Source organism: Dipodomys spectabilis, unplaced genomic scaffold (genome assembly GCF_019054845.1).
Source record: "Dipodomys spectabilis isolate Male_0828 unplaced genomic scaffold, ASM1905484v1 ptg000067l, whole genome shotgun sequence".
NCBI classification, from domain to species: Eukaryota; Metazoa; Chordata; class Mammalia; order Rodentia; family Heteromyidae; genus Dipodomys; species Dipodomys spectabilis.
The window spans coordinates 2,854,000-2,880,362 of NW_024870744.1; the positions used below are offsets into that span (position 1 = coordinate 2,854,000).

Genomic DNA, 26,363 nt, shown 5'->3' on the forward strand with positions numbered 1-26,363 from the left:
TCCTGATGACACACAGCCTTCAGGAGGGCCGGGCACCGGCCTGTGTGAGGCCAGGTTGCAGGGTGGCCAGGGAGATGAGGATGGCTTCCTGGAAGAGAGGCACACACCGGGCTGCGGCCTGGGAGGCTGGCGTCTAGTTGCCCAGCTCCTGCCTGCTTCCATAGCCCAAGGTCAAAGGCCATGTTTATGCTGGTGAGAAGACAGTCTACTGCTCTGTCTTCTGTCAAATGGGGGTGCCGGTACTGATGCCCACTGAGGGCCAGGTGGGCAAGATGGTGCGCAGGAGTTCTTGGTCCCCAAGCTCAGCACTTGGCCTCCAGGAAGAGATAGATCGGGGCGGTCACTATGTGGTCACCATGTCTGAGGCAGACAAGAGCAATGGAGCCAGAGCAGTGGCAGGGTCAGAGCCCTGTAGACCTTAGGCACACAGGTCGGGGCTCCCTGATCTCAGGGCACACTGTTCCCCAGGACAGTACACAGTGGGCTCGAGGGGAGAGCCGCCATGCCCACACACGAGGAGGTGGCAGAAGCCGGGGCACTGAGGAACTTGGCATGCTGAGGGGACAAAGGCCCTGGGCCGGAGCGGGCAGGTCACCTGGGTCCCTGAGCCTGGGAGCATAGGTCCATAACCCAGGACTCACAACTGTGTCGTTGTCCCCTCTGCCCCCTACCCCCAGCCCATGGGAACTGGTACAGCAGTGGGGTGCAGCGGGGCTCACCTCAGTGCGGATGGTGCGGCTGCCCTGGCCAGGACACGTGTTGACATACAGGTCAAAGAGGACACTGGGTTCCACCACGTCCAGGTTGGGGTCAGCATCCACTCCAGTTTCTAGTCCTTGCAGACCCCCGAAAACCACTAGTGCATGCCTGGCACACAGGGGAGGGTCACAGACTTCTCAGAGCCCCACCCGACCCCTGAAAAGGCCCCTGGTGGCAGCGCCCCACACACAGGTCCAGCCTGTGCACTTCCTCCCTGGCCTCCGTGCCAGGTGGCACCTACCTGAAGCTGGGCAGCTGGGCGGAGGCCACATCAGAGCCTCGCTCTGACGTCCCGATGGTCAGGTCGTAGCCATCCTGGAAGGGTGACTCGGTGAACACAGCACCTTGATGGGGGGGAGCAGCACAGTGGGACCCCACTCTGGCTATGTGTACCCAGCATTCCTGCGGGGCAGGGGGGGGGCACAGCCAGGCCCTTCACTGTTCATGGGAGGCTGAGGGCTGGACCCAGTGGGGTTATGGGGTAGGCAGGAGATGGTGCAGGAAATGCAGGTCCACTACCAATTACCCACCCATGATCCTCCTCTTCGGATGCACCTAACAGCAGCGCACTCAGAGACAGGCCCAGAGGACAACCTCTGGGGATAAGCCCAGGACCCTGGGATGACTTCTGTGTCCAGCAAGGTGCCCTGCTGCCTCCCAGATAGAGGTACGGCCCAAGCCCCAAGTTCAAGCCCCACAGCAGACAAAATAAAAGTGGAGTACCAGCTAGAGGTATGGGGGCCATCCTTACTGAGGCAGGAGGCCAGTCGGACGGTGTAGCCCCAATAGAGACCGGCCTTGGTGCGGGGGTCCTGCGAAGACACAACTGTTCCCCGGTAGGTCTTGCATTCTGGAGGGAGGACACACTGTAGGTGAGGCAGGGGACAGGGAAGAAGGAGGAGGAGGATTTGAACCCTTGTTCTGGCTAGGATACCAGAGAGTCTGGGAAGCTTCCAGGTACCTGGGAGCTGTTTCTGGTCCAATCTCACGGTTACGCGAAGCCCAGGCTCCAGGTTCTTATCAATCTTCACCTCCTGGGAAGAAGCCAGAGGAAATGGGTCGAACTGTGGTCTCTGCAGGACTAGCAAGAGATCTGAGGAGTCCAGGTCTACCTACCAACCCCCCTCCTCCACCCGGTCCCAGACTACTCACAGGGGACCATTCACGTACAACCACCAACACAAGACAGGCACTGGTGTTTGATGCCTATAATCCTTGCCTCAGCCTCAGGAGTCTGAGATCTGAGGATCACAGTTCGAAGCCAGCCCAGGCAAGAAATTAACCAGCAAAAAAGATGGGCGTGGAGCTGTGGCTGCATGGCATGCTGTGGCAACTTACACTTGAGCACAATGTAGGTAGGTCTCCCTTTATGCTGAGGCTAGAGTAGGCTGGACCTGTGTCCATCCCCGCGACACTGGGCTGCATAATGGGCCCAGCCATCATGCTTCCTCTGTAGCTGCGATGACAGATGCATGCCACTATGTCTGGATATTGCTTGAGATGAAGTCTCACAAATGTCTTTTTGCCTGGGCTGGCCTCAAAGCACTATCCTCCCAATCTCTGCCTCCCAAGTTACTAGGATTATAGGTGCTAGTCACCAGTGCCCTTTTTGAGGAGGTATCTCACATAATTAAGTGTTTCTGTCTCCATCAAAAACTTGAGAGTAAACAGTAAATTAATACTCCAGTCTCCAGCCTGGCTCTACAGCAACGTGGAGAGGTACCTGGGTGATTTTTAACTGGTTATTCACAGTCTAGATTCATTTTGACCATGAGAAAGGACAGCTCTCTACTACTGAGTGATACCCCCAGCCTATGGCTTAGTCTCTTGGCTTGCTTATTCAGATGGCCATCTACCATTTAAGCCACAGCTCCATCCCTGCTTTTTGCTAGTCATTCTGGAGATGGAATCTCCAGGACTTCTCAGCCCAGGATGGCTTCGTTGTAATATCCTCAGCATCTCAGCCTTCTAAGGAGCTAGGATTACAAGTGTGAGATACTGGCACCTGTCTGGCTTAATATTTTTTTTTTTTTGGTCGGTCGTGGGGCTTGAACTCTGGGCTTGGGTGCTGTCCCTGCACTCTTCAGCTCAAGGTGAGCACTCTACCACTTGAGCCATAGCGCCACTTCCAGTTTTCTAGTGGTTTATTGGGGATAAGAGCTCACGGACTTTCCAGCCCAGGCTCACTTTGAACCGTGATCCTCAGATCTCAGCCTTCTGAGTAACTAGGATTACAGGCATGAGCCACTGGCACCTGGCTTTTAATTTTTTTTTTTTTTGGTTGGTTGTGAGGCTTGAACTCTGGGACTGAGCTGTCCCTCAGCTCTTCAGCTCAAGGCAAGCGCTCTACCACTTGAGCCACAGCGCCACTTCCGGTTTTCTGTGGTTTATTGGAGATAAGAGGCTCATGGACCTCTCTGCCTGGGCTGACTTTGAACCATGATCCTCAGATCTCAGCCTCCTGAGTAGCTAGGATTATAGGTTTGAGCCACCGACACCCAGCTTGGCTTCATTTCTTGAGTCCTGTATTTGGCACTTTTCAGGCCTAAATTTGCATCAATAGAGTTTTTCATTTTACAGGCTGGTCCAGGGTGTAGGTGTCCCTACCCAGATGCCCTTGCCTGCCCTCTGTAGCTGCCGAGCGTCCGTGACTGAGGTACACCACAGCATACCTCCCACTCCTACCTTCTTCATGCCGCAGTTGACAAAGGAACCATGGCCTAGCCGGGTGGGCCGGTCCACCACGACGCCCTCACGGAACTCTGATTCCTCATCCTGGCGCATGTGGTGGGGGCTGTCCAGGGGGTTGAGAAGCCCTAGGAGGTAGGGGGCGAGAAGAGCCATGGGAACCATGGGTCACAGACCTTCTGCTTGACTCCAAGCTCAGGCTTCCTCCTTAGACCCGCTCTCCCACATGGACAGTGAATGGGGACTGGACGATTTCTCCATGTCTGGGGACAGTCCAGAGAACACAGGGGTCCAGGTGACCAGCCACCAGCCATACCTGCAAACTGTAGATCCTGGTGCTTAGGGAAAAACGCCTTTCTCAGGTACCTAGTAAAGAATGTGGCTCTTAGCTGGGCACTAGTGGCCCGGGCCTGTAATCTTATCTACTCAGGAGGCTGAGATCTGTGGATCACAGTTTGAAGCCAACCCTGGCAGGAGAGTCCATGACACTCATCTACAATTAACCACCAAAAAGCCAGAAGTGAAGCTCTGACTAAAATGGTACAGTGCCAGCCTTGAGTGAAAAAACTAAGGGACAGCACCTAGGCCCTGAGTTCAAGCCCCAGGAACAGCACACACCAAAAGGGAATGTGGTTCTTAGCAGGTCCCCAGGAAGGCCTCCTCCTAGCTGTCAGCCCTCCCGCACACCAAGGGAAGTCACTGCCTTACTGTGGACACTCGAGGTACTGCAGGATGCGAGCCAGCTGTACACACGCCTGCCCCTTCTTGCCGACCCCCTTGAATTCCCCTTCCACGGTCCTGGAGACAGAAAGACAGGGCTCAAGATCCAACCCGCTACCTGGGAATGCAGCTCAGTATAGTAGTACGGAATGTGTTCTGGTATGGGCAAAAGCCTGAGTTTAGAGCTAGGTGCTAGAGGCTCACACGTGTAATCCTAGCTACTAGGAAACTGAAATCAGAAGATCACAGTTCAAAGCAGCTCAGGAAGAAATGTCCCTGAGACCCGTATCTCCAATTAATGACCAAAAAGCTAGAAGTGGAGCTGTGGCTCAAGTGGCAGAGCACCATGCCTTGAGTAAAAAGAGCTTGAGGGGCTGGGAAGGTGGCTCAGTGGTAGAGCGCTTGCTTTGCATGCCTGAGGCCCTGGGTTTGATTCCTCAGCACCACATAAGCAAAAAGAAAAAAGCCGGAAGTGGCGCTGTGGCTCAAGTGGTAGAGCGCTAGCCTTGAGCTGAAGAGCTGAGGGATAGTGCCCAGACCCAGACCAGACCACGACCGGACCAAAAAAAAAAAAAAAAAAAAAAGAGCTTGAGCTGAATTTAAACCCTAGTACCAGTATACACAAAAAAGGGGGGAAAAATCGGAATTATAATCCCCTTCAAGAGTTGCCCCGCCCAGTCTGACCCCTATATCACCTTCCTGTCTTCCACCACAGTATGAAGCCAGCCAACCCTGGCAGCTCCTCCTCCTCCCTGAGCCCCAGTACCCTGGAGGTAGGTCCTTACTTGGCATCTTGGCCTTCCTCATCAAACACCACAATCTCGTCCACACAGAAGATGGCACAAGCTCTGGCGATCTGGCCAGCCAGGTAGGTGCGAAGCTCCGGTGACTGGGCATTGTCCAAGATGGAGCCCGGCAGGGCGACACTCAGGGTGTAGGGCCGTCCTGAGCAGGGCAAGTGCTCTGGGTTAAGGTGAGCCAGGACTCCACCCTCCTCCGCCTCCTCAGTCCCTGGGTCACAGATTTACCAACTGGGAGAGATTCTAAGATAAGCAAAACAAATCCACTTCCCTTCCCTGGGTCTCAATTTCTCCAAGGGGAAAATGGACACGGTGGTCTCTGAGCAGGGGCAGGCCAGGAAGTGGGTAAAAGCCAAGGGTTCAGTCCACCTCCTCTGGCTTTCTCCCTGCCTTATTCTCCAGAAGCCAGGTGGGAATAATAAGGAGCTAGTATCAATAAGCTTTACGTATGCGCACATGACACAGCAGGCTCATCTCCATGGGTTCTACGTCTGTTGATTCAACCAGTCATAGCTGAATTACTTTAGGCAAGAGCTAGAAGTGTACTCAAGTGTACTCCAAACATTCATGAGGCCCAGAGTTCCATCCTTACCACCATTTAGGAAATGAAGGTAACTGGGTGTCTCGTGTCTATAATCCTAGCTACTCAGGAGGCTGAGATTTGAGGATTGAGGTTTGAAGCCAGCCTGGGCAGGAAAGTCTATGAGACTTTTTTTTTGTCACTTGTGGGGCTTGAACTCAAGGCCTGGGCACTTTCCCTGAGCTTTTTCACTCAAGGCTAAAGCTCTATCACTTTGAATTACAATACCACTTCTGCCTTTCTGGTAGTTAATTGGAAGTAAGAGTCTCTTGGGCTGACCACTGGTGGCTCATGCCTGTAATCCTAGCTACTCAGGAGGCTGAGATCTGAGGATCATGGTTCAAATCCAGCCCTGGCAGGAAAGTCTGTGAGACTCTCGTCTCCAACAAACCACTCAGAAAACAAGAAGTGGCACAGTGGCTCAAATGGTAGAGTGCTAGCCTTGAGCTGAATTGCTGAGGGACAGTGTTTAAGCCCAGAGTTCAAGCCCCATGACGGACAAAAAAGTCTCCTGTACTTTCCTTCCCTAGCTGGCTTTAAATCTTAGATCTTAGCCTCCTGAGTAGCTATGAGCCACCAGCACTCCAATGATAGATTTTGTTGTTGTTGGTCGTGGGGCTTGAACTCTGGGCCTGGACGCTGTCAGAGCTCTTTAGCTCAAGGCTTGAGCCACAGTGCCACCTCTGGGCTGGCTTTGAAGTACAATCTTCAGAACTCAGCCTCTGAGTAGCTAGTATTACAGGCATGAGCCACTGGCACCCAGCTTTCTATGAGACTCACCAATAAACTACTCAGACAAACGCAGAAGTAGCACTGTGGCTTAAGTAGTAGGGCACTAACTAGCCTTGAGCAAAAGAAGCTCAAGGATAGGCTGGGAATGTGGCTTAGTGGTAGAGTTCTTGACTAGAATGCATGAAGTCCTGGGTTCAATCTTCAGCACCACATAAACAGAAAAAGCCAGAAGTGGTGCTGTGGCTCAGGTGGTAGGGTGCTACTCTTGAGCTGAAGAGCTGAGGGACAGCACCCAAGCCCCGAGTTCAAGACTCAGGAATAACAAAAAATAGTGTCCTAGTTTTCTTGCTAGGACTAGGGGGTGGGGGAGTAGGGAGAAGGAGGTAGGAAAGGAAAAAAAAAAGTTCTAGAGGTATAAAGTATATATAAAGTACTAGAGCTTGAACTCAGGGCCTCACACTCTAACTTGGCTTTTTTGCTCAAGGCTGGCACTCAGCACTTGAGCCGCATCTTCATTTCTAACTTTTTGCTGGTTAACCAGAGATAAGAGAGATGGGTGATAATGTTGTCAGACACTTTGTACTCATATATTGTTTTGTAGAATGGGAACTTCTTTGTACAGCTACTTAAAGAAATGTTAAAAAAAAAAAAGTTTCACAGACTTTGGGCTGGCTTTGAACCTTGATATTCAGATCTCAGCCTGAGTAGCAAGGATTATAAGCATTTGTCATCAGTACCCAGCAACTTAATCTCCACATGCTTGAATCTCCTTAAGTAGAAGTTTAGGACCAGTAGGTTTTCTGGGCCTCAGTTTATCAGGTCACAATGTGTGAACCCACTGGTCCCTAAGGGCTTTTATAGATGACATTCTGTTCCCTGCCTCCAGACAAGACAGTTGCTCAGGCAATAACCCATACGCCTCCCAAGACCCAGCCTTGTACCCTGGTCCTTCCTCTGGGCAGCTGCCTCTTCTTCCTCCTTCTGCCGCTTGGTCTGCTCCTCTTGTGCTCGCTGCTTTTCAAGCTTTTTGGTCATCTTAAGGTCCTTCCATTTCTTTTTCTCTTCTTTCTCTGAACAAGAGAACAAACACCCTGACCGATGGGGACAGAGGGAGTTGGAAGTAGTGAGGGCATAGTTCCCTCTCAGTGAGTCAGTGAGTCATCCTCGGCTCAGGGAGGCTAGGGATGAGCAGACAGAACTCCCTCCGCCACCCCCCTCCGGCCCTGTGTCCCTTCCCACTGCTGGAGTGGTCCTCAGGCCAGGTGGCACAGACGCTCTCTTACCCCTTACTTACTCTGTTGCTTCCATTTTCGCCATTCAACCCTTTGGCCATGTTCACCCTGGAGAAGGAAAAGGAGCAGGATTAAGATGAGGGGCTGGGAAACTCCTCTCAAATGCTAAAGTCCTCGCCTAGCAAATCTGAAGCTTTGAGTTCAAATGGCAGTCCTATCAAAGGGGTGGGGGAGGCACTGAAGGCTGAATGTGATGGCCCACACCTGTAATACCCCAGCTACGAGGGAGACATAGCCAGTCAAAAGTAGAAGATCGTATCTGAAAATAACGAACAACAAAAGGTGCTGGAGGTGTGGTTCAAGTGGTAGAGAGCCCGTCTAGCAAGTGTGGCTCTGAGTTCAAACCCCAGTATCATCCCCACGGTGGGGGGGGGAGGGTTGTGGGGCTGAAAGGCGACATCTGTGCGGGGAGGACGCTTGCTGCTCCCTCTAAACCGAGACAGAGGGAAGCCAGGGAACCCCTGAACACTGCCACCCCAAACACCGGGATCAGGCCAGGCACACTGTGAGCAATAATTGCTGAGTGCGTCACCAAGAGAAGGAACTGAGGCACGGTCGCTACGAAAGATCTCGTGATTGCGAGCAGGGTCCCAGGTCAAAGAACCACCCGGAGGGGCCCTGCCCGGGGTGAGCCCTGCCCGGGGTGAGCCCTGCCCGGGGTGAGCCCTGCCCGGGGTGAGCCCTGCCCGGGGTGCCGGCGGGGAGCACGCGGCGCCCAGCCTGGGAGACTCGGCACTCGGCTGAGCAGCGCGCGGGCGGCGGGAGGAGGGCGGCGGGAGGCGCCCGCCCCGGCCCCACGGCGCTCGCTCTCACCTTAGCCCCGGAGCCGCTAGAACCCGACCCGCCGCCACCTACCGGGCCGCAGGGCCGCTTCCTCCCGCGATCCGCCATGTTCCGCTGAGCGACTTAGGCCACGCCCTTGCCAATCAGACCCTTACCTTTCGGCCACACCCTCCAAATTCGTCCAATCGGAGGCCCAGTGGCTTGCGGGGGCGTGGTCTGGGCGCCAATCTGCCTTGGGATTGGACGGCGCGGCGCCTCGGGGCAGCCCGCGGCCTCGCAGCGTGGCCGGGACCCTCGGCTGCCGCTCTCCTGGTTGGAGCCGGCGCCGCGCTCACATCTCGCTCAGCGCCCTTTTATTTATTTTTTTCGTACCCGTCCTAGGGCTCGAACTCAAAGCTGATGCTCCACCACGTGAGCCACAGTTCCACTTCTGTCTTTTTGATGGACATAAGAGTCATACAGGCCGGGCGCCAGTGGCTTACGCCTGTAATCCTAGCTATCCAGGAGGCTGAGATCTGAGGATCAGGGTTCAAAGCCAGCCCGGGCAGGAAAGGCCGTGAGACTCTTATCTCTAATAAACCACCAGAAAACCGGAAGTGGGGCTGGGAAGGTGGCTCAGTGGTAGAGCGCTTGCCTTGCACGCATGAGACCCTGAGTTCGATTCCTCAGCACCATGTAAGCAGAAAAAGACAGAAGTGGCTCTTGGCTCAAGTGGTAGAGCACTAGCCTTGAGGTGAAGAGCTGAGGGACAGCTCCCAGGCCGAGTTCAAATCCCACAACCGACAAAAAAAAAAGGGGAGGGGAGTCTTACAGACTTACAGCCTGGTGGGCAGCTAGGATGACAGGTGTGAGCCATGGCACCAGCTAGGGTTCGCTTTGGGTTGTTCCTTTTTATGGATTTGGACTAACTTCAGAGTCATGTATCCACCATTGCAGTAAACACTGAAGATGTAATTTCATTGCCCCAAATCCTGTAAATCTTGTCATTCATTTCTCATCCCGCTTTAGCACAGGCAACTGCTGATTTTGTTTTTTTTTTTTTAATTATCTCTAGCCAGGCACTGGTGGCTCATGCCTGTAATCCTAGCTACTCAGCAATCTGAGGATCATGGTTCAAAGCCAGCACAAGCAGGAAAGTTTGAGAGACTCTTATCTCCAATAAACCTCCAGAAAAACGAGTGGCGCTGTGGCTCAAGTGGTAGAGCTCCAGCCTTGAGCTGAAGAGCTGAGAGACAGCGCTCAGGCCCAGAGTTCAAGCCTCAAGGCCAACAACCACAACAAAAAGGTGTTGCTGGGCACCAGGGGCACACACATAATTCTAGCTTCTTAGGTGACTCAGATAGGAAGATTGAGGTTCAAGACCAGCATGGGCAGAAAAGTCTGTGAAACTCTGCCTCTAAAACAACCAGTAAAAAGCCAGGCTGGAGGTGATATAGCTCAAGTGGTAGAGTGCTTACTGATTATGCAAGCCAAGGAAGCTCTAGACTGAGTTTAAATATCACCCTCTACCTACACCTGGCACCCTCTCCCCCACAAAATTTAGGTTTGTTATTCAGTCTAGTACCTCCTTTCTTTAAGGAAGAAGTGAAGCAGGTCTGGCTGAAAAGTTCTGATTTTTTAATTCCAGGTACAAAGTATCTCGTGTATGTGTGTGTGTGTGTGTGTGTGTGTGTGTGTACATGCGTGCGTGTGTGTGCACATGCACCAGTTCTTTTTTTTTTGTCAGCCGTGGGGCTTGAACTCTGGGCCTGGGCGCTGTCCCTCAGCTCTTCAGCTCAAGGCGAGCACTCTTCCACTTGAGCTACAGCGCCACTTTCGGTTTTTCTGGTGGTTTTATTGGAGATAGGAGTCTCACGGTCTCTCCTGCCCGGGCTGGCTTTGAACCGCGATCCTCAGATCTCAGCCTCCTGAGTAGCTAGGATTACAGGTGTGAGCCACCAGCGCCCGGCTAATATATAAATACTTTATTTATTTATTTATTTTTGGGACCGGTTGTGGGGCCTGAACTCTGGGCCTGGGCACTGTCCCTCAGCTCTTCAGCTCAAGGCTAGCACTCTACCACTTGAGCCACAGTGCCACTTCCGGCTTTTTTCTCTTTGCTTATGTGGTGCTGGGGAATCAAACCCAGGGCCTCATGCATTGCAAGGCAAGCGCTCTACCACTGAGCCACCTTCCCAGCCACATGCACCAGTTCTGGGGCTTGAACTCAGGGCCTGTGTTCTGTCTCAGCATTTTTGCTCAAGGCTGGCACTCTACCACTTAAGCTCTACTTCCCACTTTTTGGTGGTTAATTGGAGATAAGTCTCTTGGAATTTCCTATCTGGGATGGTTTCAAACCACCACCCTCAGATCTTAGCCTCCTGAGTAGCTAGGATTGTAGGCATGAGCCACTATGCTTGGCCAAATACCAAAAATACTCCCAGCACTCAAGAATTTCCACACATGAGTTTTGTTTTTTTTTCTTTTTTACCAGCAATGACCAAATATATATATTTTTTAAATTACACTGAGTGTTCCATTAGCTCCCTGGATTGAACATAGGACCACCAATGCATTCAGGGGCTGCCCTGGCTCTCCAACAGAACACACACTTCTGGCTTTTGCAGAGTGGCCTTGTACCCTTTCCTCCCTTCCTCCTGAGACCCCTCCCCTGGGGCTTCCCAATGGAAGAGAATGCTGGCTGAAGCCCAGCCCAGCCAGCCAGCCAGCACCTGTAGAGGGCTCCTGTAGTGGGCACTCCCATCTCCTATTGGAGATCCCATTCATGAGCCCAGTGACTCTTGAAGTCTCTCCCATTCTGACCAAGGCCCAATTGATGAAATAGAGATAGACAGCCATCCAGAGTTTCAATAACTTAAGCCTTTATTATGGATAAAAGAACTCAATCCTGAGGCCAGCACCCTGAGGACCAGACAAGATAAGGAGAGGTGGAGAGGACCCTGAGCAACTCTGGGACCAGGACAGGGACAGGGCTGGGGATTCAGGCCTGATACTCTGCCCTTTCTGTCCCAGCCATGGCTGAACACCCAAAAGAGGCAACCCTACAACTTATTAAAGAGAGTGATAGGAGGAGGCTAAAGTGAGGCCCCCTTCAACTCTGACTCAGGAGTGAGGCACTTCGGGAGGGGACGCCTAAGTCTCCTGAAAAAGGGGAGCTCCTCCCTGACATCCCAAGTCCCGTCCTCCAGTGCCAGACTGGTTAGAACCAGGTTGAAGCCAGGTACCAGAGAGGTGGCACTAGGGCTTGAGCTCTGCCTTCCAGTTCTGCAGCTTCTCATCCATGGCCCGGAGTGTGCCTTCATTCTGTACAGACACACATCAGTCCTTCCTCTTTCCCACCTTGTAGCCTGCTGAGGCAGGTTCTCCCCCCCGCCCCACAGCCTTCCCTTCTTCCCTTACCTTCACAAAACAGAAGCGGATGTAGTGGTCAAAATCCATCTGATGTGGCCCACTGTAGAAGATGGACACCGGGATGGCCACCAGGCCCTGGGGGAGGAGGAGGAAGACCAGGTTGGGGGACAGGGAGCTTCCAGGGAGGGTGGTAAGGAATGTTGGTTCCAGCATACCCGCCCCCCAAATGATGTATCCATATCAGCTCAAAGGAAAGGAACCCCAGGACATTATACCAGGTCCCTGCTGGTGAAGGAGAGATGGGCAGCAGGCCAGGGCAGAGCCAGAGAACAAATAAGCCTGGCCAGGACCTGGTGGCTCATGCCTATAATCCTAGCTACTCAAGAGGCTGAAAGCCAGCTGGTTCAAAGCCAGCCCTGGCAGGAAAGTCCATGAGACTCTGATCTCCAGTTAACCCCCAGGGAGAAAAAAAAAACTAGAAGTGGTGCTGTGGCTCAAGTGGTAGAGTGCTAGCCTTGAGCTAAAGAGCTTAGGCCCAGAGTTCAGGCCCCACAACCAACCAAAAAAAAAATAGAAAGAAAGAAATTAAAAAAGAAGCCTTAAAGTCTGAGACCTGAGGGCTGGGAAGGTGGCTCAGTGGTAGAGTGCTTGTCTAGCATAAATGAAGCCCTGGGTTTGATTCCTCAGTACTACATAAACAGAAAAAGCCAGAAGCGGCACTGTGGCTCAAGTGGTAGAACGCTAACCTTGAGCTGAAGAGCTCAAGGACAAAGCCCAGGCCTAGAGTTCAAGCCCCCCAAGACCGACAAAAAAAAAAAAAAAAAAGTTTGAGACCTGAGCTGGTGGCCTTCAGAGATGATTGATGAGCTGTAGGTAAGGCTGAGCACACAGTGGGTCAGGAATTCCTGCCAGCCAATAGGGTATTTTATGCAAATTAGAAATACATTTGTCTTTTGTTTGTTGTTTTGGGCCAGTAAGTACAAGGGCTTGAATTCAGGTCAGGGCCTGGTGCTCTCACTTGGCTTTTCGCCCAAGGTCAATGTTTTACTTGAGCCACAGCTTTACTTCTGGCTTTTCGTGTTTAGTTGGAAATAAGAGTCTCACGGACTTTCCTACCAGGCTGGCTTTGAACCATGATCCTCAGATCTCAGCCTCCAGAGCAGCTAGGATCCCAGGTGTGAGCCACCAGACACCTGGCCTCTTCCCTGTTTTTGACTGGATATAAACTGTTCCATTGTTCACAGCAGGCTCTACTGGTATTCCCTTAGTTGAACCTCAGCAATCCATGCACAATGTGTACGACCATAACCAAGCGGCAGGGCAGAAACCAGGCCCACCTTGTTCTTGATCATCCATTTGACGAAGCGTCTGTCATAGGGCTCGTCCGCAGCACCAGGCAAGTCAGGCATCTTGTTCTCTGGGGGACAGAAGTCAGGCTGAGCCCTCAGTGGCTCTGAAAGCCGCCAAGCCTGAGAAGTGCGTTCAGTTCACTCACTGATCTGCAGGATGTCTGTGATGAGGAAGTAGCTGCCCTGGGGGATGATGGGATCCAGGCCCACAGACCGCAGGCTGCGGATCATGTGGTCCCGGTTGTGCTGCATGGCCTGGGGAAGCTGCACAAAGTAGCTGCTGGGCTGGCCCAAGTGTCTCAGCTCCTGCTCAAAGCTCTTGGCGACTGCAGCCTGAGCAGGGTGGATACACAAGGAGACAGGTCAGCTGTGTCAGGACTCTGGATCGGCTGTCTCTCCCTGTCACTTCCCTGAGGCCCCTCGCTGCTCACCTGTGCCTGGGTGGGACAGTGGTAGACAGAGTTCTGGTGCACAGTCCTCAAGTGCTTCATGATATGATCCGGACCCAAGACCCAGCCTACCTGAACCAGGACCACAGGTAGGGGTGAGGCCCTGAGAGCTGGGCCCAGGCCCAGCTGCCATCTCCTACCTGAGACAGGGTCGGGGAGGGGCCCCCAAAGTGCCCCACTCACCTTCCAGCCTGTGGCACTAAAGGTTTTGCCCGCACTGCCGATGGTCAGGGTCCGTTCCCACATGCCAGGGAGGCTGGCTGTCCAAGGGCAAAGAACACATTGCTGAGATGAGGAAGGGTAGGAGGGGCAGCCTGGACCAAGGAATTGGGGACCAGGGGAGAAAGGAAGGAGGGGTGGCCTGGGCTGTGGGGACCAGGACAGACTGTCAGAGCTGTGGCCTTTATAGACTCTGAACTCACCAGGCTATTGGAACTATTTGGATTTTTTGGGGTCTTTTTGGTCGGTTGTGGGGCTTGAACTCTGGGTCTGGGCACTGTCCCTCAGCTCTTCAGCTCAAGGCTGGTGCTCTACCACTTGAGACACAGCACCACTTCTGGCCTTTTCTGGTTATGTGGTGCTGAGGAATCAAACCCAGGGCCTCATGCATGCAAGGCAAGCACTCTACCACTGAGCCACCTTCCCAGCCCAGCAGGAACTATTTGATCTCAAGTTTATAACACCCTTGGGAGACAGATGCCACTTGGCTCTTGATTCGAAGAAGGGTACTGGTGCCAGCTATGTAAACCCACGGCCCTGGGTTCTTATCATGAGGCCCAGGCCTCCTGCCTCCCAGAATAGCATGGGCTCAAGGCTCAGCCTCCAGCATGCTGGGGAAGGCCTGTCATGTGGCTCACCGATGCTGATGTGCTGGTGCTCGTCATAGACCAGCCATTGGTAGACCTCGTCAGAGATGCACAGCACGTCGTGCTGCTGACACAGGCTGGCCACCAGCTCCAATTCTGACTTCGAGAACACCTGTGAGATCCAGAAGGGCCCAGGCCTGTAGTGGTACTGTTGGTATGCAGCCGATCTGGGTACCAGGGCTCCCCGTGACCCCTCTTGAACTTCCACCATGGGACCTGGGAAGTCGTCCTGTTTTGAAGTCTTACTTTATAAAGATCAAAGTGATCAGTCACCTGCGGCTCACACTCATCATCCTAGCTACTCGACGCTGAGCTCTGAGGACTGTAGTTTGAAGCCAGCCCAGGTAGGAAAGTCCCTGAGACTTTTATCTCCCTAACCCATCAAAAAGCTGAGAGAAAAGTTGTGGCTCAAGTAGTAGAGCACTAGCCTTGAGTTAAAAAAAAAAAAAAAAAGCTACAAGCCGGGCATCAGTGGCTCACGCCTGTAATCCTAGCTACTCAGGAGGTGAGATCTGAGGATCGCGGTTCAAAGCCAGCCTGGGCAGGAAAGTCCATGAGACTCTTATCTCCAATAAACCACCCGAAAACCACAAGTGGCGCTGTGGCTCAAGCGGTAGAGCACTCACCTTGAAGAGAACAGGGACAGTGCCCAAGCCCAGAGTTCAAGCCCCACAACTGACCAAAAAAAAAGCTACAGGACAGCACTCAAGCCCTGAATTCCAGCCCCAGGACTGGGGTGGGGGGAGAGGACGCGTTCCAAGGCCACTGAGGGGTGTTAAAGGGATTCCTGCCCCAGGCCTTGGGACCCTAAGTTCAGCTCTCCTTCCCAGAGAGACTGAGGCCCCAAACAAAGACCAGCTAGAGAGCTAGAGTGCCAGCCCAGCCCGCAGGGCTCCCTGGTCTGAGTTCTCCCAGGTACCTTTCCCAGGGGATTGTTGGGTGTATTGAGGACCAAAGCTTTGGTATGGGATGTGAACTTGCTGGCCAGTTCTGTGGGGTCCAGCTGCCAGTCACTGCTGAGTTTCAGTCCGCCCTCAGGGGTGTGGCTCTGCAGGAGGAGGTGGGAGACAAGGCAGAACTTACCTGACAGCACGTCCTGTGCCCACCTTGGCACCGCAGGGGCTCTGGCACCACTCCACCTTGCCCACCTTGCGCTCCTTCCTTCTTTCTCGCTGTCCCACATCCCAGGCCCAGCCCACTCCTTGGCGCTCCCGTGTCCCACTCAGCATTCTTACCGGTTTCAGGGACACAAACACAGGGCGACCCCCGGCCATCAGTGTCATGGGCTCATAGCAGTCAAAGAAGGGTTCAATAATGATGACCTGGTGCAAGGGTCGGATCGGCTGGGGTTGCCACTTCCTGGGCCCCACCCCGTCCCCCAACCCAGCTCAAGACTCACCACTCACCTCATCACCTTCATCTACCAGGGCCTGGAAAGCTGTGAACAGGGCTCCATAGGCACCCACCGTCACCAGCACATTCTTGAGTGGATCCAACTCCTGGCCCAGCAGCTTGCCAAAGAAATCTGCCAGGATCCTGGTCAGGGGTGGATAACCCTGCCAGGATAGCAAGATCAGCCCCTCAGCTCACCCTGGTCCCCCCCAATCTCTTCTCCTCTGCCCCCAGGCCATTGCAGACCCTTCCACGAAGCCTGGGGTCTGAGTCAGCTCCTGTGTCTTGAGCTGTTTCTTATCCCCTGCAGCCTGCGCCAAGGAGCCTGGGGTTGTAGCTCCATGGTAGAACCATGCTCCAGGCCCTAGGTTCAATCCCCAGCAATGCAAAATGCCCATGACATACTTTTCTTAGTGCTGGTCCTGGGGCTTGAACTCAGGGCCTGAGCTCTGTCCCTGAGCTTCTTTTTGCTCAAGGCTAGCACTCTATCACTTAAGCCACAGCACCATTTCCAGCTTTTTCTGAGTAGTTTATTGGAGATAAGAGGCTCTCCAAGCCAGACGCTGCTGGCTTATGCCTGTAATCCTAGCTTCTCAGGAGGCTGAGATCTGAGAATGGTGGTTCAAAATCAGCCCAGGCAAAAGAGCTCAGGGACAGCATCCAGGCCCTGAGTTCAAGCCCCACAACCAACAACAACAACAACAAAAAAAACACAAAAAACAAAAGCTTTAAGAGTCTTCCCAACCAAGTTCAGAGACCACATTCCCAGGTGGCTTCCTGTCTCTCCTCACTTCCCTTTCCCAGGTTTCATTTGGTCCTTCCCCTCCCATGTTCCATCCCTCACAACATGGACCAGCTACCGGGGTCATGACTGATTCCTGACTGACCTCCCCACTGAGCCACAAGGCCCAGGGCCTGGGATAGAAGAGACACTCAGTAAAATCTCCACTTCAGTCCCACTGAATTCCCCACATCTGCTCCATGAGCGCTGATGCCTATGGCACCTTAAAGTCCACAAAGGCCTATTCCACTCTTCCTCAGGGGCATCCAGAGAAGCAGAGAAACTCACAAACGCCATGGTGTACTGGTTGAGCATTATATCCCCGCTGATGGCCTGCTGAAAAGCTTCCAGAGCGAAGTCTGGGGGTGAGAAGTCAGGGAAGCCCTGGCCCAAGTTGACGGCCTCATACTGATTGGCCAACCTAGTAAACTCCACCCTGGGAACAAACACAGAGTTAGGACACAGAGAGCATGAACAGAGCTGTTCTACGAAGTTGGGAAAACTGCGTCTGTCCCTAGACAGCAGATCAGCTGAGGGAGCCAGGCACCATGGCAGTCACTGGTGGAACAGCCAGAGCATTTCAAACGTCATACAAGGAAACAAAAGCGTCTTTCCGACTGTAGCCTGTTCCAGCCTGTGTCAGCCTGCTCTTTCATTCTTATCTTCACCAGGCGGGAAATGGAACCCAAGGCCTTAAACATGACCACAAGTCTCCACCATGGAGCTACACCCTATCTAACTCATTCTATCTTTAAAAACATCTGTTGACAACCTCATGAATATTTCCCTAATACTGATGATGAAATCTTTCTTACGCATCTCTCCACTGCATGTTACTCAACAAAAGAAAGAAAATCCTTTTACCTTCTAAACAAGTCCAAATATGTGTGTGTATGTATGCACACGTGTGTGTGTGTGTGTGTGTGTGTGTGTGTGTGTGTGTGTGTGTGTGTGTATACACTTGAACTCTGAGAATTTTTTTTTTTTTTGGGTCCGGTCGTGGGGCCTGAACTCTGGGCCTGGGTGCTGGCCCTCAGCTCTTCAGCTCAAGGCTAGCGCTCTACCACTTGAGACACAGTGCCACTTCTGGCTTTTTTTTTTTTTTTTGCTTATGTGGTGCTGAGGAATCGAACCCAGGGCCTCAGGCATGCAAGGCACGCGCTCTACCACTGAGCCACCTTCCCAGCCCTGACCCTGAGAATTTTTACTCAAGGCTGGTGCTCTACCACTTGAGCCACAGCTCTACTTCTAGCTTTTTGGTGGTTAATTGGAGATAAGAGTAGTCTCATGGACTTTCCTGCCAGGGACTATCTTCAAACTGTGATCCTTAGATCTCAACCTGCTGAGTAGCTAGGATTATAGATAGGAGCCACTGGGGCCTGGCTAGATACAATTTTAAAAATTATATATATGTATGTATACATACACACACATAGAGACACATTTGGTGGAATGGTAGCCACACACGTAGAAGGTCAGTGGTGATTCAGAAGAGCATGTCTCCTGGTATTGGTGCTATTTACACACTTAACTTCATCCTCCCAAGGCCTCCCACGGAGGTAGAACTGTCGCCGTGTGAGCTGGGAGCTGAGGCTGCACCAGATGAGTTCTTACATGTCCCAGCATCACAGCCAAGCAAACTGAAGAGGAGACTGGGGGCCAGCTTGTTTCCTTGGGCCTGGCCTCTCCTGGCTCAGGCTGTCATTACTGCAAGCCAGCGAGGGTGAGCCCATGGCTGAGGGGACACCCGCGTTCCTCCCAAGTCCATCATCTCACCAGGGGTTGTGGTCAATCCCGTCCAGGCGGTGGGCCTGCAGTCGCTTGGCCATGGTGAGCTGGAGAGAGTGAAGGCCGGTGTCAGGATCGCCCAGGAGCGGCTGTCGGGGAAGCTCCCGGGAGCCCAGGGCTGTGCACCAGAGGTTCACACACCCTGACAGGCTCCAACCTGCTTCCACTTCCTGCTCCTACTCCCCCTGACTGGCCCCTCCCCTTTTCACCTAGCCTCCTGCAGCCACAGCGCCCATGGCGTCCACCAGCCCCCCTTAGAGTGCGACCCAGGAGGGGCTGAGGGATGACGAAGAGATGTGGCTGGAGGGGGTGTGGAACGGGACAGCGGGGACAGCAGCACCTTCCATGTGGGGAGCTCCTCTGTTGAATGCTCAGGCTGAACTGGCTGGGCACACTGACAAATGAGAGAAAGGAGTGTGTGTGTGTGTGTGTGTGTGTGTGTGTGTGTGTGTGTGTGTGTGTGTGTGTGTGTGTGTGTGTGTGTGTGTGTGTGTGTGTGTGTGTGTGTGTGTGTGGTGTGATGTGTTCAAGGTCACATGACAAAGTCACCCAACCTCAGGCCTGTCTGCCCCCAGGCTGAAGTGTGACTCTGGGGAGGAGGAGAGGGACAGTCACACAGGCCTGGAAGGGTCCCCAGGGTCCCCACCCCCTGTCCCTTGGCTTGAGAGCCACCAAACCCAGCCAGCCTCAGCTGGTGATAGTGGACAGGGGGACCCGGCTCCTCTGGGCTTTAACCGGTGGCTTGTGGTCCCTCAGGACCCTCTGCTCCAGTGGGCTGGCCGGTCCTGGGCAGGTGGCAGAGCCAGGTCTCTAGCATCCTGGCAACTCTCTGATATGGCTGAAGCCCTGCAGGGAGTCAGGAGCTGCTCAGCACCCACCGCAGGAGCCACGAGCGCCCGAGGCAGCGGTGAAGACAGGAGGCTCGTGGAGGCGCAGGACCCTGACCATGGGTGGTCAGAGAAGAAGCCACCCAGGACCCTGTCAGCGTGTCTGTGATGCCAGTGTGGGCCTTGGAGTCCCCTCCCCCATGCTGTAGAATGAACTCAGGCCTCTTGCTTAGTCACAGCCCAGTCTTCTTTTTCTCCAATGTATTTTTCATATAAATCTCAAAGTAACTGGCTTTTTTTTTTTGGTTGGTCGTGGGGCCTGAACTCTGGGCCTGGGCGCTGTCCCTCAGCTCTTCAGCCCAAGGTGAGTGCGCTACCCCCTGAGCCACAGCCTCACTTCTGGTTTTCTGGTGGGTTATTGGAGATTAAAGTCTCAGGGATTTTCTTGCCCAGGCTAGCTTTGAACCATGATCCTCAGGCTCCTGAGTAGCTAAGATTACAGGCGTGAGCCACCAGCGCCCGGTTCTAACTGGCTTTTTTAATTCAAGCTCACGGGCTTTTTTTTTTTTTAAGTTCAAAGATGGCCTTGAAATTAAAAAATCTTGTTAACTTTTTTTTTTTTTTGGTCCGGTCTTGGGGCCTGAACTCTGGGCCTGGGCGCTGTCCCTCAGCTCTTCAGCTCAAGGCTAGCGCTCTACCACTTGAGCCAGAGTGCCACTTCTGCTTTTTTCTTATGTGGTGCTGAGGAATTGAACCCAGGGCCTCAGGCATGCAAGGCAAGCGTTCTACCACTGAGCCACCTTCCCAGCCCAATCTTGTTAACTTTTGCCTGGACTGGCCTCGAATCACAATCCTTATGCCTTGAGTGACCTTCAGCCATGGCAGGCAGTGCTTGGGTGGATGGGGAAGGTGCCTGCTCTTGGGCTAATGCATGAGTCATGGGCCCTGTGGTGAGCCAGGTGCTGGCTGGGCATGGGGAAGCTGGGAGCAGGAGCAGCACCCAAGCTGATCATTCCTGCAGCAGAAGCGTTACCCATTTCCAGAACAGAGAAGCAAGGCGGGGGAGGCACAGCCTGCTGCTCTCCGGGAGGCCTTCCTGGAAGAACAGGCTCATGCAAAGAACCAAGCCAGGACCAAGCCAGTCACCAGGATCCCCAAGCCACGAGGTGGTCAAGGGCTGGGTAGGGCACTTACAGTCTGATGCAAGCACCGGGTGAGCGAGGCTCCGACCTTCTTCCCCCAGAGCGGCCCCACCAGGTGCCCAGAGATGGCTGCTGCACTCCTGAACATGCCTCCTAGATCCACAGGGAGGGACGCTCTGACTCCCCGCCAGGGGTAGAGGAGAAGGGTAGAGAGCCTGAGCCAGGAAATGACACCAAGCTAGGACTAGAGCCCCCTCCCACACCAGTTCTAACAACAGCACGTGTCCCCAAGCCAGGCAGACACCAAATACTTCATTGCATGATTATTTTAATCAGTCCTTGCACATACACACACACACACACACACACACACAAACACATACACATACACCACACACACACACACACACACACACACGCAGAGGAAAAATGTAGATAATTTCTGTTGTTCGATAACAAAAGGACCCAGGTGAGAACCACTGACAGCATCATCTCAAATCATGGTTCAACTATGGAAGCGCCCACCACCTGCCACAATCCTAACAGCCCAACACTGGTGGCTCACACTTACAATCTCAGCTACTCAGGAGGCTGAGATCTAAAGATCACGGGTCAAAACCAGCCCAGACAAGAAAGTCCATCAGACTTATTTCCAATTAACAACCAAAAAGCTGGGAGTAGAACTGTGGCTCAAATGGTAGAGCAAAAATGTTCAAGAACAGTACCCAGGCTCTGAGTTAAGTCCTAGGACTTGTGCCCACATTTTTTAAGGGGGTCAGTCATGGGGCCTGAACTCTGGGCCTGGGGCGCTGTCCCTCAGCTCTTCAGCTCAAGGCTAGCACTCTACTACTTGAGCCACAGCGCCACCTCCGGCTTTTTTCTGCTTATGTGGTGCTGAGGAATCGAACCCAGGGGCTCATGCATCCAAGGCAAGCGCTCTACCACTCAGCCACCTTCCCAGAGCCCCCTACATTTTTTTAAAGTGCACCTAACAACTCATACCACTGAATGAAGAGAAATACAAGGAACAGAAGAACATAGGAAGAGCAGGGAGCTGCAATTCACAGGCTCCTACTGATGGAGACAGCATAGGTACTTGATTTACTCAATAAACAAAATGCAAGGAGGAAAAGGCAGGGATCCAGCAGTTGGGGCAGGAGCTCAGAGGAGGACTCTTGTTGGGCACCTACAAGCCCCTCAGTTTGAGTCCTAGGAATTTAACAGGTGAATTAAAAGCCTGAATCAGGGCTGGGAAGGTGACTTAGTGGGAGAGTGCTTGCCTTGCATGCATGAAGCCCTGGGTTCGATTCCTCAGCACCACATACACAGAAAAAGCCAGAAGTGGTGCTGTGGCTCAAGTGGCCGAGTGCTAGCTTTGAGCAAAAGAAACTCAGTGACAGTGCCAGGCCCTGAGTTCAAGCTCCAGGACTGGCAAAAATAAGCCTGAATCATAGTGTACAATGTTAAAGCTTATTACAAAAAAGGACAGAAGGGCTGGGAAGGTGGCTCAGTGGTAGAGCGCTTGCCTTGCATGCTCGAGGCCCTGGGTTCGATTCCTCAGCACCACATAAGCAAAAAGAAAAAAGCCGGAAGTGGCGCTGTGGTTCAAGTGGTAGAGCGCTCGCCTTGAGCTGAAGAGCTGAGGGACAGCGCCCAGGCCCAGAGTTCAGGCCCCACAATCGGACCCCCCCCCCCCAAAAAAAAAAAAAAAAAGAAAGAAAAGAAAGAAAGGACAGACAGGCACATCAGAGGAGCAGAACTCACTGTCTAGAAAAACAACATAGGCAGTCAGTATTGTTTGTTTGTTTGTTTTTGCCGGTCATGGGGCCTGAACTCTGGGTCTGGGCGCTGTCCCTCAGCTCTTCAGCTCAAGGCTAGCGCTCTACCACTGGAGCCACAGCGCCACTTCCGGCTTTTTCTGTTTATGTGGTGCTGAGGAATCGAACCCAGGGCCTCATGCTTGCAAGGCATGCACTCTACCGCTGAGCTACCTTCCCAGCCCGGCAGTCAGTATTGTTATTACCCTCCCTGGCCTCTGCCAGCCCTGGAGAAGTTGTATCTAGGGGCAGGTGGGTATCCTGAGCACCTGGCTGCACTGAGCGCAAGGACAGCTTGGTGATATCTATGCCAAATGAGGATGTATGACCAGCCTTCTGGCTGAGCTAGGATGAGCCGTGGGAGCAGGGGCCTGGCAGGGCGGTGGTGGTGTGAGACCTGGCAGAGCTGCGGGCATGGGAGTGAATATGACACTGCTTCCCGGAGCCATGTCTGTTGCGTTGTGGCTGCATTCCTGGGGCCATGCACGACCAGGCCTCAAGCAAAGCCCTGGAGAGTACTGAAGGATGAGAACACAGTCTTTGATGTTTGTCTTTGGCCTGAGGTAAGAAACCTTGCCTCTGAGAATGTCAGGCTTATATGTAGAAAACAGTTAAAAGCCAGGTGCCAGTGGCTCATGCCTGTAACCCTAGTGATTCAGGAGGCTGAGATCTGAGAATCACAGTTTGGAGCCAGGCCACTGGTAAAGTCTGTGAGACTCTGGGCTGGGAAGGTGGCTCAGTGGTAAAGTACTTGCCTTGCATGCATGAGGCTCTGGGTTCGATTCCTCAGCACCATATAAGCAGAAAAAAACAGCAGTGGCACTGTGGCTCAAATGGTAGAGTGCTAGCCTTGAGCTGAAGAGCTGAGGGACAAGGCCCAGGCCCAGAGTTCACGCCCCACCACTGACAAAAAAAAAAGTCTATGAGACTCTTATCTACAATTAATCACCAAAAAGCCAGAAGTGGAATTGCAGTACAAGTAGTAGAGTGCTAGCATTAAGCAAAGAAACTAAGGGACAGAGCCCAGGCTCTGAGTTCAAAATGTGGGGCTAGCAAAAATAAAAGGGGAAGCCAGGCACTGGTAATCCTAGCTACTTAGGAGGCTGAGATCTGAGGATCACAATTCAAAGCCAGCCCAGGCAGGAAAGTCCATGAGACTCTTATCTCCAATTAGCTACCAGAAAACTGAAGTGGCGCTGTGGCTCAAGCGGTAGAGCTAGAGCGCTTACCTTGAGCTGATGAGCTGAGGCACCGCGCCCAAGCTCAGAATTCAAGCCCCGGGACTGACCAAAAAAAAAAAAAGATAAATAATAATAAATAAAAGGAGAGGGGAAGAAGGTAATACGAGCCAGGCACTGGTGGCTTACACCTATAATCCTAGTTATTCAGGAGGCTGAAATCTAAGAATCAAGGTTTGAAGCCAGCCCAGGCAGGAAAGATCATGAGACTCATCTCCAATAACCTACTCAGAAAAAGCTGGAAGTGGCACTATGGCTCAAGTGGTAGAGTACTAGCCTTGAGCACATAAAAAGCTCAGGGACAGTGCCAGGCTCAGAATTCAAGCCCCAGAATCAGCATACACAAAAAAATGCACATTATATAAACACTTGAGGTTGATGTGAGAGGGTCACTGATATTTTGAACCGTGTCATCAAGGGACTGGTATTATTTAACTAAACTTCCATTAGCTAAACCTGTAATTATGTAAAGCAGAGACTGCTTGATTCTGTTGTTATGCCTGTGCACACAATGTTTCATGTGATTCCATCAATTATTAACCATACCACTCCTAGGCATCTATCCTGAACATCATGAACCCAGATATGCTTAGGACACCTGCACATCCATGTTCATTGCCGCACTATTCACAATAGCTAAGATACAGAAACAGCCCAGATGTCCCCCAACAGATGAGTGGATCCAAAAAGTCTGGTACCTATACGCAATGGAATTTTATACAGCCATTAGAAAGAATAAAATAATGTCGTTGGTAGGGAAATGGATGGAACTGGAACAACTCATGTTAAGTGACGTAAGCCAAGATCAGAGAGACAAATGGTACATGTTCTATCTGATAAGTTAGATCTAAAATGCACTGGGATATGAAAAATTATACAGGATTCTAGATACATACAGTGAGACCAAAAGAAGATACTCTTAGGAGAGAAATACAAAGGCACAATGCCTAAGTGTCTCTTAATATTTATATAAAATAATAAACATACTGAAACAAACTCTAAGATATGGAAACAAAATACTTCTTTTTAAGTTTTTAGGATTATTCTGTCTTATTTTCCTTATGTATGGTTATTCACGTGCATATCTGGGGGGGGGGCGCAAAAAACTCCAGGGAAAAAAGGTGAAAAAATGCAGCAGTGGAGCTCACTGGACATTGATGAAAGTGAACTACACAACTCGTAAGTGGAGATGGGAGGGAGGGACTTGGAGAGAGTGTACTAAAGGAAATGTACAGCCAAGCACCGGTGGCTCATGCCTGTAATCCTAGCTACTCAGGAGGCTGAGATCTGAGGATCACAGTTTAAAGCCAGCCCTGGCAAGAAAGTCCATGAAACTCTTATCTCCAATTAACCACCAGAAAACCAGAAGTGGTGCTGTGGCTCAAGTGGTATAGTGCTAGACTTGAGCTGAAGAGCTGAGGGACAGCGCCCAGGCTCAGCGTTCAAGACCCACAACCGACAAAAAAAAAGAAAAGAAAAGAAATGTACTCATTAGGGCTGGGAAGGTGGCTCAGTGGTAGAGCACTTGCCTTGCATGCTCGGGGCCCTGGGTTCGATTCCTCAGCACCACATAAGAAAAAAGCCAGAAGTGGCGCTGTGGCTCAAGTGGTAGAGTGCTAGCCTTGAGCTGAAGAGCTGAGGGACAGCGCCCAGGCCCAGAGTTCAGGCCCCACGACCGGACCCAAAAAAAAAAAAAGAAATGTACTCATTACTTGACTCATATAATTGTAATCTCTCTGTACATCACCTCTATAATAACAGTACTGTGATTTGAACTCAGGGCCTCAATCTTGCCTGGCATTTTCACTCTAGGCTGGCATGCTACCACTTGGGCCACAGCTTTGCTTCTTGCTTTTTTTTGCTTTTTGCTAGTATAGAGTTGCATGGGCTTTTCTGCCTTGGCTGGTTTCAAACCATGATTCTCAGATCTCAGCCTCCTGAATAGCTAGTATTACAGACATGAGCCACTACCAACATCTACTTACCATTATCTTTACTTTTTTTTTTTTTGTCTGAGACTGAGACTCAAATTTGATATGTGATGCTTTTGCTCACTGGCTGGCACTCTATCATCTGAATCACACCTCCAATGATAATGTTGTTTTTTTTTTTTAATTTTTTTTTTGGGACCGGTCGTGGGGCCTGAACTCTGGACCTGGGCGCTATCCCTCAGCTCTTCAGCTCAAGGCTAGCACTCTAGCACTTGAGCCACAGTGCTACTTCTGGCTTTTTTCTTTTTGCTTATGTGGTGCTGAGGAATGGAACCCAGGGCCTCAGGCATGCAAGGCAAGCGCTCTACCACTGAGCTACCTTCCTAGCCCAACAATAATGGTTTTTAGTGAGTTTGTGAGGCTGGAGATTTGGTAGAGTACTTTCTTTCTTTTTTTTTGGGGGGGGGTCCGGTCATGGGGCCTGAACTCTGGGCCTGGGTGCTGTCCCTCAGCTCTTCAGCTCAAGGCTAGCGCTCTACCACTTGAGCCCTAGTGCCACTTCCAGCTTTTTTCTTTTTGCTTATGGTGCTGAGGAATCGAACCCATGGCCTCAGGCAAGCACTCTACCACTGAGCCACATTCCCAGCCCTGGTAGAGTACTTTCTTAACATACATAATACCCTGGGTTCAATCATTCTGGTTGAATCTTTTGTGTGGTAAAACAAAAACAACAGCTAGCCAGACCCAGTAGCTCAGGCCTCTTGTTATAGCTACTTAGAATGCAGAGATCAGAGCTAGGCACTGGTGGCTCAAGCCTGTAATCCTAACTACTCAGAAGGCTGAGGTCTGAGGATCGAGATTCCAAGCCAGCCAAGGCAGGAAAGTCCATGAGACTCTTATCTCCAATAAACTAATCAGAAGTGGCACTGTGACTCAAGTAGTAGAGCACTAGCTTTGAGCACAAAAAGGCTCAGGGACAGCACAGTTCCAGGAAAAGCCAAGCAGTTTCATGAGAACCCCATCAAGCAATAGTTTCATGAGACTCTCATCTCAACTTATAAGCTGAGTTTGGTAACAC

General features: G+C 52.0%; 2 protein-coding genes across 7 annotated transcripts in view; both read right to left on the minus strand.

The window, feature by feature from the left end:
* On the minus strand, nucleotides 1-17,854 carry Spout1 (SPOUT domain containing methyltransferase 1). Of its 4 annotated transcripts, none has more exons than XM_042680980.1 (12): nucleotides 17,851-17,854; nucleotides 7,574-7,655; nucleotides 7,221-7,349; nucleotides 4,953-5,112; nucleotides 4,156-4,245; nucleotides 3,764-3,813; nucleotides 3,445-3,575; nucleotides 1,721-1,793; nucleotides 1,511-1,609; nucleotides 1,001-1,103; nucleotides 720-867; nucleotides 1-88 (listed from the first exon to the last, which is right to left on the minus strand). In XM_042680980.1, exons 3-12 carry the CDS (start codon nucleotides 7,312-7,314, stop codon nucleotides 20-22), a joined length of 1,017 nt encoding a protein of 338 aa, XP_042536914.1. In that variant the 5' UTR covers nucleotides 7,315-7,349; nucleotides 7,574-7,655; nucleotides 17,851-17,854; the 3' UTR covers nucleotides 1-19. The 4 variants fall into 4 exon arrangements, with proteins under 4 accessions (XP_042536914.1, XP_042536912.1, XP_042536911.1 ...); XM_042680978.1 differs by lacking the exon at nucleotides 17,851-17,854 and adding an exon at nucleotides 8,427-8,492 and having other exon boundaries at nucleotides 7,574-7,619; XM_042680977.1 differs by lacking the exon at nucleotides 17,851-17,854 and adding an exon at nucleotides 8,385-8,480 and having other exon boundaries at nucleotides 7,574-7,619.
* Kyat1 (kynurenine aminotransferase 1) overlaps nucleotides 11,194-26,363 on the minus strand; it is a 20,848-nt gene continuing 5,678 nt past the window's right edge. For 2 of the 3 annotated variants that reach the window (XM_042680975.1, XM_042680974.1), the window contains exons 2-13: nucleotides 18,319-18,377; nucleotides 16,831-16,978; nucleotides 15,776-15,925; nucleotides 15,605-15,691; nucleotides 15,289-15,417; nucleotides 14,361-14,481; nucleotides 13,687-13,763; nucleotides 13,486-13,575; nucleotides 13,201-13,387; nucleotides 13,043-13,122; nucleotides 11,754-11,840; nucleotides 11,194-11,657 (exon numbers count right to left, since the gene is read on the minus strand). In XM_042680975.1, coding sequence (XP_042536909.1) covers nucleotides 11,592-11,657; nucleotides 11,754-11,840; nucleotides 13,043-13,122; nucleotides 13,201-13,387; nucleotides 13,486-13,575; nucleotides 13,687-13,763; nucleotides 14,361-14,481; nucleotides 15,289-15,417; nucleotides 15,605-15,691; nucleotides 15,776-15,925; nucleotides 16,831-16,978; nucleotides 18,319-18,371 — 1,275 coding nt within the window. In that variant the 5' untranslated portion in view covers nucleotides 18,372-18,377 and the 3' untranslated portion in view covers nucleotides 11,194-11,591. Of the gene's footprint in view, nucleotides 11,658-11,753; nucleotides 11,841-13,042; nucleotides 13,123-13,200; nucleotides 13,388-13,485; nucleotides 13,576-13,686; nucleotides 13,764-14,360; nucleotides 14,482-15,288; nucleotides 15,418-15,604; nucleotides 15,692-15,775; nucleotides 15,926-16,830; nucleotides 16,979-18,318; nucleotides 18,378-20,351; nucleotides 20,515-26,363 lie in introns of those variants that run through there. The other variant, XM_042680973.1, reaches the window with a different exon arrangement.